Source organism: Tamandua tetradactyla, chromosome 7 (genome assembly GCF_023851605.1).
Source record: "Tamandua tetradactyla isolate mTamTet1 chromosome 7, mTamTet1.pri, whole genome shotgun sequence".
Taxonomy (NCBI): domain Eukaryota; kingdom Metazoa; phylum Chordata; class Mammalia; order Pilosa; family Myrmecophagidae; genus Tamandua; species Tamandua tetradactyla.
In genome coordinates, this window is record NC_135333.1 from 8,587,424 (window position 1) to 8,600,175 (window position 12,752).

Here is a 12,752-nt window from a genome sequence, read left to right on the forward strand (position 1 = left end):
TTTAACCATATTCAAATATATAATTCATTGCTGTTGTTGCATTCAAAATATTATGCTACCACTATCGCCATCATTACCAAAACCTTTCCGTCACCCCAAATAGAAACTGTACAATTTAAACATTAAATTCCCGTACAGCCCCTGGGCACTTAACGCTAGATTCTGACTCTAGGGGGTTGCTCATTCTGAATATTTTATATCGGTGAGATCATACAATACTGGTCCTTTTATGTCTGGCTTATTCGGTCAACATGATATCTTCAAGGTTCATCCATGAGCCTTTGGTTTTGGAAGAATCATCTTCTTAACATCGACCTTCATAGGCTGTTTGCTGAAAAGGCTGTGTTTCTACTGCTTTGTCATGTGTTATTTACAGTGATAGCTTAATTCAGTGAACTGACTGTCCTTTAAATGGTTTGAATTAGGTCTCCACTTCTTCTGTGATTGAAGGAAAGGAGCTCCCCCCTCGAAGTTCAAGTGAAAATACCAAAGTTAGCAGCTTGGACAGTGGCTCGCCTAGAATTATTGCAGTTCACTACGTCCTAGAGGAGAGCAGCGGCTACATGGAACCCACCTTGCGTATTTTAGCTATTCTCCACACAGTCATTTCTTTCTTCTGCATCATTGGATACTACTGCTTGAAAGTAAGATAGTAAGGCACCAAGTATCCATGTGTCCATGTGTGTATGCATGTCTCTTGCAGGTTGAACTTCCCAGAGCAGAAATTAGCATGTATGAAGTTTATTAGTGAATGGTCTCTGAATCAGTGCCTGTGGGGGACGGGAAGGAGGCAGGATGAGGAAGAGGAAAAAGTTGGGCTACGGTGCAGACACAGCAGGATGCAGCTACGGCTTTCTGTCTCTGAGGCTGGGATGCATCTTCCATGTTGCATTAGGTTGGGGTGAGGGAGCCTGGCCTTGATATCTGCACATTGACCGGTCATTGGCTGCATGCTGCCCTGGGAAGGGAATGTGTCCTTGGGCTGTTTTATTATAGCTCTCTTTGCTGTTTTATTATAGCTCTCTTTCACATATTGCTAATTATTCACATAAGGGGCAATTTCACCTCTACCTTGACCCCACAGAAGAGATCTCACCCATCCACAGTGTCTCCTAGGAATGGTCCAGTATACTGAGACTTAGGATATGCATCATGTTGAAATATGAGTCATTTTGATTATGTTATTGACTACCTATTTATTGCTGTCCTTGGCAGAAATGCTTCCTAATTTGTCACACTTCGGCCAGAAAAAAAATACAGCTCTATTAATAGGACTAAACTTTACCTACAGTCCTGCTAAGGGAAAAGTGCAATTTGGGGAGTAGTGTTCAGGATAGTCTCTGCATGTTCAGGTCTGCCCATAGTCTTTGTAAGCCTCTTTATCTTTTCCCAGCACAATGCCTTTTGATTGTAATGTTTTTATTTTACAGTCCTGTGCCTCTGGTTCTGAGGCTTCCAAAAAACTTTTGAGAAACCGGGGCCCAGGTTAAAAGACTAGAATGTAAAAATTGTCTTCACAGACTCCCCTCCCTGCCCTTCCTTCCCTTGTTTTGTATGGGGAATGTTTTTGGATATTTCCAGAATGTTTGCATCTTCCTTGTATCTGTGTCTTTTATAGTCTGTCTTATGTGAAAGGAGAATCAAATCAATATGTTCTGAGAACATTTTGGCAACCTGACAAAGATTTTTGCTGATTCTGAAATTCAAATTTATCTCAAAATAGCATGTGGGCACGTTGAGCAGGGAATTATCAAATTTCTCCAATGAATCTTCATTTTTTATTATCACGCATTTTGAAACTTTAGTAAGACTGCTGTGTTTTATTGTATCCATTCAAATTCCAATACACACACAAGCAGAAAAATAAATAAATTTACAAAATCATCTTTCTTTCTTTGGTATTTAATAGTGATATCATTAATGCTATTGTCTGTGAACTCCTATGTTTAAAAACATATGCATGCATTTATGTGTGTGGGTGTAATATCTGCCTATCGTCTTTTGTTCTAAAGCCTTCTGAATTCTTGATTGTGGGCATTTTCACTCATTTTTTACCTCCCTAGAAGTACATTAAAAAATATTTATTTTCAAAAGCTATTTTGTGAAGATAGTGACCAAAGGAGATGCTAGTAAATATAAACTAATTTTAACATGTTTATTTTACAAATGTAGGTCCCGTTGGTTATTTTTAAGCGAGAAAAGGAAGTAGCGCGTAAGTTGGAATTTGATGGGCTTTATATCACAGAACAACCTTCTGAAGATGATATTAAAGGCCAGTGGGATAGACTTGTAATCAATACACAGTGAGTAAAGAATTATGTGAGACATTTCTGTGCTCAAAAAAATTTCAAGACACAGAAATACTTTGCTGGAGTTCCTGTAGATTTGTCGAAAGTTTATCAGAGGTGAATAATAGTATATATTCAGCTGAGAAAATCAAAAGACTGAGCACCGTCAACCTGCTAATGGATGCCATCAGTTTCTGCCCTCTCTGTTTCAAATTCCTTAATCAAAAATAGCTTTGAGTCCATTCCCACAGCATAGATGCAACTTACCATCCATTACTCAATGTTCAGGGAAGTGTGAGGCTGGAAGTACATAACCTGCAGTGAGGGGTGGGCTCATCCGAAAGCACAAAGGAAGCAAAAATTATTAGCATTGTACCATTATAGGCAAAAACTACTGAATTTCACACTGTTAATGCATCCAACTTTTAAGCTTCATTTGGTACCGTCAGGCAGCCTAGCATAAAACTAGATCAGTGTTATTACATGGAAAATATAAAAGAGAAAAGCAAATGCTTTTTCTATCCACTATAAATATTTTGCCTTGTGAAATAAAGGGATTTAGAATCTCAAGACTCAAACTACTGCCTGATATTCCAGGTATATATCTAATTGAAATATATAATTTTCTATCATAAGAAGCATTAGTGATAAAATGTTTTTGAGAAGTTTGTACTACTCAAGAATAAAGTATCTTCATTTTATTGTAATTAATTTTGCTAACCTTAAAAAGGTTATAATACCTAATAGGTTCTGAGTTTTCAAATTGGGATGATTTAATTTGTATATTATAAATTAGCAACTCTACCCATTATAGGTAAATCTAATCAAGTTAGCCGCTTTAATTGAGTTCTATATTCGTGAAAATAGCATGTGACAGAGTCATGGTTTGGTGCTCTGCTTAAAATTTTATTTGAGGATAACTAGAGAAAATGAAATCTTTTTCTTTCATAGAAAAAACAACAGATTTCTAGGCACATTAATTTTGAAAGACAGTTGACAAAAATGTACTATTGGCATGTTAAAACTTGCATAACAAATATAAAAATGCTGTTAATAAATATGCTTATATTCTTCTCCACTAAATATAAAATTTGTGATTTATGTGTATAAATGCATATATTAGTATTTGAAATGCTGTTTGATATACCCATGGTATAGAAAAGTTATAGGACGATATGTTAACTGAATCCATTATAATTAAATGTGGAATGCAGAGAACATGTTCACATATAATTGTTATATATATTGTGGATCACAAACTATGTGTTATTGTTTATCTTTTTTAAAATGATTCTCTTTTACCTCCATGCTTTTATTCTTTTTAGATCATTTCCCAACAACTACTGGGACAAATTTGTTAAAAGAAAGGTAATACTTCTTAAAAAGAATAAATTCTGCATTTTACCCTAACATGCAATTCAAATTTGAATTTGATGTGACATTATATATAGAATGAGATATTGAGGTATGCTTTATCTGTTTAGTAAGGCCATTTCAAAATGGTAATAGAATAGAAGATGAATTTCAAAAATAGCCTATTAGAAACCTATACTCTGCGGCTTCAAAATAAAAAAGTGAAGTGCCTCATCCACTTCACTCTCTGACCAGGTAGATAAATAGTGCTTAGTCCGAAGGATTAATAAGAATTGATAAGAATTTTCTTAGAAATGATTTAGGAGACCTATGCTGGCTGAAGGCTATTTTCTGATAAGATAGCTGATAAATCACCAGGAGATCCTTCTTTACACGGAAGAAGTAAAGTTGTCAGATGACAAAGGGATTTTATTCAGTTCCTATAACTGTAAAAATGTTTCTTTATATGTGTATATATATATATATATATGTATGTATATATAAAGTTTTCTTCTTCTGATGCTGACTGCATTCCTCCAAAGGGCAGTTCGGAAAACACTAAAACTGCATCCACCTGTTGACTGTGACACTTAGCAAAGCTCTGATCTTGAGAGCTTCTGATCTGCAGGGCGATGTGAGTGGCATCTCTGCCCTTGCCCACCATACAGCATTTTAATGTGGATCACAGTTTTCTAGGATGAAATAACATATCTAATAGTTGCAGGTTTTGTGAGATACTGCAATCATTATTTTGTGGCTCCTTAGCTCACAGTCTAAAAGACTCAGTCCAGTCTGGGTTCCATCATGAGCTCTGTGTCAAGTGCTGCAGTTCATAGTAAATGGCCGGAAATACCTGCCGAATGAGGTGGTCTTTGTCCCTTTGATTCTCCAAGTTCAGTGCTACTCAGAGAGGGGCCAGCACCTGGCAGCCCGCACGCTCTTTGTTACCAGTCTGAGAAGAGACACGGAGTATGCACTAAGAATATAAAAAACTACATCATTAAGTATACTGACCTTTTTTCTTTTATGGCAAGACTTTCTAGATGAAAGTGGGTCAGCGTGCTTAATGATGCAGTTTTTCGGTTTTTATTTTAATGCAAGTCTTTTGTCTCTTTGAGATCATGGAAGAGGATGCCTGGCATTTTAAGTAGCACTGCATTAGGCTATATGAGCACATCCAAATTAGGCAGGAGCATTGAAAGAATTATTTTAAAGTAATTTTAAATAGATAATTTGACCAGTTTATTCCTGTGAATTATTTAATAGGATAAAGAGGAAACTCCTACATTATTGAAGAGTTTCTATGAAGGAAACTGTATATTTATAGTCAAATGCATTATAATGGCAGCTGGACTATTCGTGATATTCCTACTACAATGCTCAATTTATTCTTAAGGGGATGGAGATGAGAATACAGTCTAGAGAGAATTCCCACTCAGATCAGCCCAGCCCATTTTGAGAGCTTGAAGAATAATGCAAAAGAAAGTGTTTTTAATTAACTTAAATAACATTGATATGCTATTTAATTATCATTGCTCTTTTATGTTTTCTTCTAAGTTCATGATTATATACCCTCAGAAAAAGCCTTTTAAAAAAAAAAATCTCTGCTAATCCTCCCTGTCCTTCCCTTTTTATTGGCTTTTCTTCATCCCCTCTAATCTTTCACGTTAACCATTTTTTCTCTTCCTTTCCCTCCTTTCTTATTTCCCTTGTTTCTCCTGTAGTCATCCTCACTTGCTTTCCTAGCGTTCTTTCCCTTTTTGTTACAAATTTTTTCTCCTCTTGCTTTTTTTCATTTCTTTCCTTCTCTTCGCTTTTCATTATTGCATGGGACTGTCTTGGTATATAAACTTTAGTCCAGAAGTAGATCTACCACAGAGCTGGATATGCTGAGCTCATATTAATTGGCTTTGGCTTAGCTAGAGTGGACTGTGAACCCTCATCGAAAGCCCCCATTTGAATACATGACAGATGGGCAAAGCCAGGCAAATGCAGCAGAAGGAGACAGATGCATGGAAACTATGGGCAGTATACTAAGAAGTGATTTTAATGATGGACAAGGAATTTATCCTAGATAAGAATTAAACTGAGGACACGAGGACAGGGATGCACAATCCAAGGGGATAGGGTCAGTGGATTAAAGGTCCTGATTCTGGTGTTATTAAAGTGTCAGGATACTAAGGGGAGTGACATAGAAAAATGGAAGCCAACAGTTAGGGAGTAGAATGGTTGAAACTGAGATAAAGAAGAGGATCTAAGCCTAGTGGCATGCACTGGCCCGTGCAGACCATTGGCTGAGAAGTCAACATTGCTTCGCTTTTTCCTGACGCCATCTCTTGCCAAACATAGCAACCTTAGGCACATTGTGTCAGGTTTTCTAAGATATGCTTTATCTGAAAAATGGGAAAATTGCATGATGTACATATTGTGACAATCACATGAAATAAAGCATGTCAAATTTCCTAGCGTAATTCCAGACACAAAGTATGAATCTGGTAAAGTTTATTTTGTTTCCTTTTCCTCCTCTTTCTTATCCTTTTACTTCAGCCTATCTTCTTCCTATCACTTGACGTCTTCTCTTGAATTAGAAATCTTGTTTCTCCAATAGGTATATGCTATGTGTTGGGATGCAAATATCTAATTTTCTCTATACTTACTATATATTTGTTATATTTTAAAATTTATTTAAAAATCTAGTTTATGATTCAAAATTCTGTGATCACATTGCTTAAAGCCTGAAGCCAGTAAAATAATTTTTCTTCCTGACTCCCAGGTTATGGATAAATATGGAGAATTCTATGGTCGAGATAGAATCAGCGAATTATTAGGTATGGACAAAGCAGCTCTGGATTTCAGTGATGCCAGAGAAAAGAAGAAACCAAAGAAAGACAGCTCCTTATCAGCTGTGTGAGTGTGATTTCTGCTCTCCTCTTCAGATTTGGGTCAAAAGGAGGAAAAAAATGAATACATTTCTAAACTTGCTAGTGCATTGATTTTGTTTTCTCTTAATGTCAGAAGCATAGATCAATAAGGCAAACAAAACATATATAAAGACTGAGTTTACAATTCTGTGTACTTTGAGTATTAGAATGATTAGATTTTTTTTCCATTACTTTTTAGGGTCACCTTTTTTTTCCTTTATTTGAGGAAGAAAAAACTTTTTAAATTCATATTAATTTAATTTGCCTTTTCTCTCTTTAAAAGTCTAAGGAAGGGCGGGCCGCGGTGGCTCAGCGGGCAAAGTGCTTGCCTGCTATGCCGGAGGACCTCGGTTCGATTCCCGGCCCCAGCCCATGTAACAGAAACGGAAAAACAAAATACAATAAAACAAGAAAATGTTTAAAGATGTTTCTCTTTCTGCCTTCCTTCCTTCCTTCTATCCTTCCTTCCTTCTCTCTGTCTTTCCTTTAAAAAAAAAAAAAAAAAAAAAAGTCTAAGGAAGACATATGCAAAAGCACAAATATATGACTATCTTGTATGATGCTTTCTGTTTGAAAAGAAGTTGATTTTTCTTTTATTTTAGAAAAAGGAATTGTAGAGTCCTTTTATTAGTGGTATTCAAAATTCATATCATTTTATTATAACTACTATATTTTATTTAAACAGCAAAGACTTAGTATACCAGAGGCTAATATACTGCCATACTATTACCTGGGAAAGTTTACTTCAAAATGAGGAACTTTTAATATAATTGTTGCATAGAATAATATGTTATAACTGGAAAGATGTACACCAGAGGAATTGAATTACCTTAAAAATGAATGAATATCTAAATACATACATGCATTTGTATATAAAAGTACACATATATCATATTTTACCAGCTCAAATTCTGTAATAAATGTAAAACATGTATGCTTTCTAAAATGCAATTTCTTATTGTAGCCACTTAGCAATCTTAGAAGAAATGTAAGTGTCCTTCCTTAAAAATGTCGGTGTTTCTTATCTGTTTATGCTCTTGGTCAATTAGGAATCTCATTATTAGTTTGAAAACAGATAATTGTGTTTCTGTAGAGAAGTATTATTTTGTCTTAGATGAATATTAAAGCTATCATATAAAAAATATCCTTGGCTGACCTATCTCATTGGTCATATGCTTTTTTATCTGTCTGAAAACTGGTTAGAGCTACTTGGTTCTTTAAAAACAATGTGGGTGGTGCAAGCAGAATTCAGTGGTAGAATTCTCACCTGCCATGCAGGAGACCCGGGTTCAAGCCCCGGCCCATGCACTCCAAAAAAAAAAAAACAGGTCAGCAAATGGTGCTGTGATATGGGATGATAATGGGATGATTCCATGTGAATACATGGGAAAGAATGAAATGTGACCCCCACTATACAGCATACAAAGGAAAAACAAGACATTGTGAACCCAGTTGAAGCGTAGTTAGATAAGTAAATATATAGTAGAAACTGTAAATTTAAATCTAAAATATTCCTTGTGTACTTTAGGAAAATGAATGTGTTACTTAAAGATGGTGTCACCTTATGTAGGATGAAACAGAGATAGAAAATCCTTAGGAATTTAGACCCTTACATCATAAGAACTATGCTGGGAGTGCAGCAGAATGTTTCACCAACATTTTCAGATCAATCCTACATTGATGAGCAATGTAGAATTAAATCATTTCACGGAATTATTTATTTCCATAGTCATATTTGTGACGCTAGAAAATAAGCCTGAAGAAATAGAGGAGATATTTTAGACTATTTTTTACTATAAATAAATAGTTCTAAATTGGTGGAGTCACCTACTGATTTGCATAGTAAATGCTTGTAAATTTGATTCTTATTTTTTTTTAATTTAAGAAAACAAACGATACACTTAGAACACCAAAAATGGATATCTTTGTTAGCTTAACCATAGGTATATTTAAAGTATCCATATAATCATTGTAAAACCTGTGCTTATGCAGTAAATTTCATAAACCAATTTAAAATTAAGGCGAGAAGGAAAAAAAAATCTTCAGATTTAGGTAGCCAAGTTCTTAAATTCCAAATGTTAAACACTAACTTAGAGACCATTTGACCAGCTGTCAAAACTGTGAATGTTCCTAAAATATCAAGTAGAAAGTTCCTACAAATATCTGCAGTGCTATAGTAATGACCTATGTTACTAAATATTGTCCTGATTTCAGGAAAGTATGAAGAGGTGAATATTTTTACAATTAACATATGAAAATCTTAACCATCTAAAACAGATATCTTAGTTTATCCATAGGCATATTTTAAAAAAGTATCTAACTAATCATCGTAAAGGCTGTTTGCACAATGTATGTCATAAACCAATTTAAAATTAAAGCAAGGAAAGAAAAAAATCTATAGAATCAGATAACAGAGTTTCGTAAATTTGATTCCTAACAAAACACCAGAGATTAACCTGTGGTGTTTATCAATGACCTTTAAATATAGGACATTAAAATAAGAATGATAAAGATGCAGTAAACGATGTACATACCTAGGTAAAAGACTTTCACATAGCTTCCCTTGACTAAAGCATTTGGAAAGATGATATTTTAGAAGATTATCTGGTTCTATGAACATTTGAATACAAGGGTGATTGCTTTGTTTGTGCATCTATTCATTTACCAATCAACCCCATAGCTGTGCTCAGTATGTGAGCATTTGAAGAGGTGGCCAGCTCCCCTCCTGCAGGTAGAACGGCTTTGGCAGCAGTAAGGGCTCCCTGACTCCTCAGTTAGTTCTTCCTAGGGGAGTGGAGAGTTCGTATTGTAAAACCACTGAGCACAATGCCTCAGCTTCCAGTTCATAGGGGCTGGGTGAGGGTTGTGCCCTGACTAACCTAGATCAGCCATGGTGGGGTCAGAGCCCCCCGAACAGTATAGCCCCACTCTTGTTGGGAAAACAGTGTTGCCCACTGCAAAAAGGAAATGCTGCTTAATGTAGCTTGTACCCAACTTGTCATCTCGACATCTGGTAGAGATAGAGAATAATTAATCACAAAATGATATTGAAATAAAGTAATAGATGAACTACCATAGGATATTCACACTTTCTGATATAAATCCTTATTTTGTTTTAGGTTGCTTTCATGGAAAATAATCATGCTATCGTGCAAATTGCCCCATTGTTTTTTGTCTTTCCCCCCATGTCTTTCTTTTTTATCTAAGAAAAACCACTCTTATATTGAAACCTATTGTAAATATTCATGGAACTTTTTTTAAGCTCTTTTAATAATATAATGCATTAATTCCAGCTAAAATGTCCTGAGCTAAGGTAATTTTTAGGAAGAAAAGGTTTCCTTAAAATACCAGCTTTTGGGTAGTTTAGTGGTTAGAATGCCCGCCTTCCATGCGGGAGACCTGGGTTTGATTCCCGGACCATGCACCTCCTAATCCTAGCACTTAGAATTTAAGATTGGCCAAATTAAAAGAAGTTATTTAAAAATTAATTAAAAACTCAAATATTTTCTACAGGGGCCAATCTGAAAAAGTATATCGCATATTGGTTTATCTCATCTAAATTATCTGGAATATTGGAAGAGCTAGTAAAGTCACCATAATTTCTATAAATCAGGGAATTAAGGGAAAGAGTTAAATTCCTAGTCTACTTGGATAGCGAAGAAAATAGAGAAGGTAGACTTTCTGCAGTAAAATTAAACTGAAAAGCCCTCTCATTACCAAAACAAATAGATTTGTAAAACAAATGTGGATGTTTATGTAAGTTTTTCTTATTATTTGAGCCCAAAATTATTCTGTTGGAATGTAATTGTAAATGGGTAATGAAAGTCAGCAAGGAAAAATTTCATACACATATTTTAGTTAATTTTGTACAGTTTCCAAGAGTAAATGTCGTATATGAAGCAAGTTCAGCTTATATGTAATATAGGAAAATAAAAGGTGAAAAAAAAACATTATTCTTAAATAACAGAAGAAAAAGGTCGTAGTGTTTGGTTTAATTTTGTTTTCCCAGATTCCCCTAAGAAAGTATCACAAAATTCTGAACTAATTTGTCAAAGGTAGTTACCACTTCCCTTGGCACCTGGTACAGGATTAATCTGTTAAGATGATTTCCAGTCTTGACCCATGGAGATTGAATGCTGGCAGGCTTTTGGGAGCTTATGAGTCTTTGATTAATGTACATATCTACAAATTATTTTCTTTATTCCAGATTGAACTCTATTGATGTGAAGTATCAGATGTGGAAACTAGGAGTTGTTTTCACTGACAACGTAAGCCTGCTTCATTTCCACAAAATGAAGTGCACTCTGATGAAATGAAATTTGTTTGCATTAAGAAAGTTATTCAAGTATCAGTTCATTTAGTGAAGCTCAAATATTTGAAAGACCCGAGGAAAGATAAGATTAATCACCTCTCCTCTCATTCCATTTTTTTCAATAGCTGGCAGATTACATTGGAAATATATTTACAGAAGAAAAAGTAACTGAGATGCAAATCCATGTGTGTTTTTCATTCAGGTTTTAGTTGGGCAATGACGTACTTCAAAGTTTCAGACATTTAAAAGAAAGTTACTAAGTAAAAGGAAAAAAACTTTAAAGCAACACATTATTTGTGATCAATTTTAAGTTGCCACCAAATTGAGGTACATTAAATCATTGTGTCCTTTTTCTTGATTGATTCTTCTTTTGTCATAGAGCATTTGGAAACTAAACATAAAGCCAAGTATATATGTCCAAATATAATGAGAAAAATCACAAATTACTAAAAAAAAAAGACCAGCTCTCAGAGCAGGTAAACACTTTTTACTGCCCTGGTCTGCTCCGTCGTTCGATATTTTTGATTCTTAGTTTTCAGTTTAAATCGTTGTTACTGTCCATTATTTTTATGCTCCCGTTTGCTGACTATGGGAAGCTGTTGGAGACAGTCATGCCATTCTGCTGAATAGATCAACTATACATTTTTGCTTTCTGATCTCTGCACCACAGCCTCATTGCTACTTCATAATTCTCTTACTAAGCCTCTTTGCCCCCTCCGCCTTCTTATGTGAGAACATACCTAAGGCCTGCTGTTCATGCTCCCAAATTTTCTCCTTTGGACATCTCATTTAACCTTAAAATTTCAGATTATAATTTTAGCTCTGATTTTTATAATAAAAATTAGTTCTATTCTGCCATTTAAAGGCTTGAGACATCTCTTCAAATTGCCTGCCTCCCACGCAGTCATGGGCCCAGAACTCTGGATGTCTTAAAGAACCCAAAGAGCTCAAAATCAAGCTTTGCAAATAAGTATCTTTTAGAACCTTAAACTGTTAATCCTGTATCTTGCAGTTAATTTCTAACGTAATAGTTGAAGTAACTTCCCTGAATAAAAATGAGGCAACTTAACTCTGTTGGTATTTTCCACTCAAATAGCCAATCCTTTCTTGGCCTTTCTGTCTTGCTAAGGTCAATCCTCCCTGCCACGGTATTTCCATCATTGGATTTTGCCAGATGTAGCTTGACTATAACTTTCACTTTGCTGTGTGGTTTTCTTGTCCTGCAGAGAACGTGGGCATGGACGGATTGGGGAGGAAGGTGGAAGGACCTTCTTCAAACATCTTTCTAATGCTTTATTAGGCTTTTACCCATCTGCAGTTCCCTGGCTTTTTTGTCTGCCCAATCGCCTTTCATCACATCTTCTATCTTCTACTAGCACAGTTTCTCTCTGAAGTTCAGCTAAGGTTGACTAATAAAATGCAGGATGGCCAGTTAAATTTGAATTTTAGATAAGCGATGAATAATTTTTGAGTATGAGTCATGTCCCACATATTGCAATGGGACATATTTTATACTTACAATTATTCACCTTTTATCTGAAATTCAAATTCAACTAGGCCACCTGTATTTTTATTTGATAAATCCACTGGCACTAAGCATAGTCCTCGTATGCACCATTGGCTCAGCTTATCTCTTTTATATGTCTCCCTGCTCATCTGACACCAACAAACATATCCTTTTCCCGCAGGTTTTTCATTCCTAATAGCCTGTGGATATCTCCATCTTAATGTTGGAAGGCAAATATATCAATTTTCGTCTCTTCTCCCTCTTACCCCCAAATCCAGTCCTCTGTCTACAACTGTCTCTTACTGTCTGCAAGCTCATATTAGTTTGGATTCCTCCTTTTCTCTAACTCCACTTCATGCGCTGGATGAGTT

At 35.4% G+C, this 12,752-nt stretch overlaps 1 protein-coding gene across 2 annotated transcripts in view; it reads left to right on the forward strand.

Annotated features, from left to right (window-relative positions):
- The window catches only part of RYR2 (ryanodine receptor 2), a 779,580-nt gene that overhangs the window by 742,210 nt on the left and 24,618 nt on the right, over positions 1 to 12,752 (forward strand). For both annotated transcript variants that reach the window (XM_077168436.1, XM_077168435.1), the window contains 5 exons: positions 426 to 644; positions 2,173 to 2,303; positions 3,614 to 3,656; positions 6,415 to 6,548; positions 10,770 to 10,830. In XM_077168436.1, the coding sequence (XP_077024551.1) occupies positions 426 to 644; positions 2,173 to 2,303; positions 3,614 to 3,656; positions 6,415 to 6,548; positions 10,770 to 10,830 (588 nt within the window). The remainder of the gene's footprint in view (positions 1 to 425; positions 645 to 2,172; positions 2,304 to 3,613; positions 3,657 to 6,414; positions 6,549 to 10,769; positions 10,831 to 12,752) is intronic.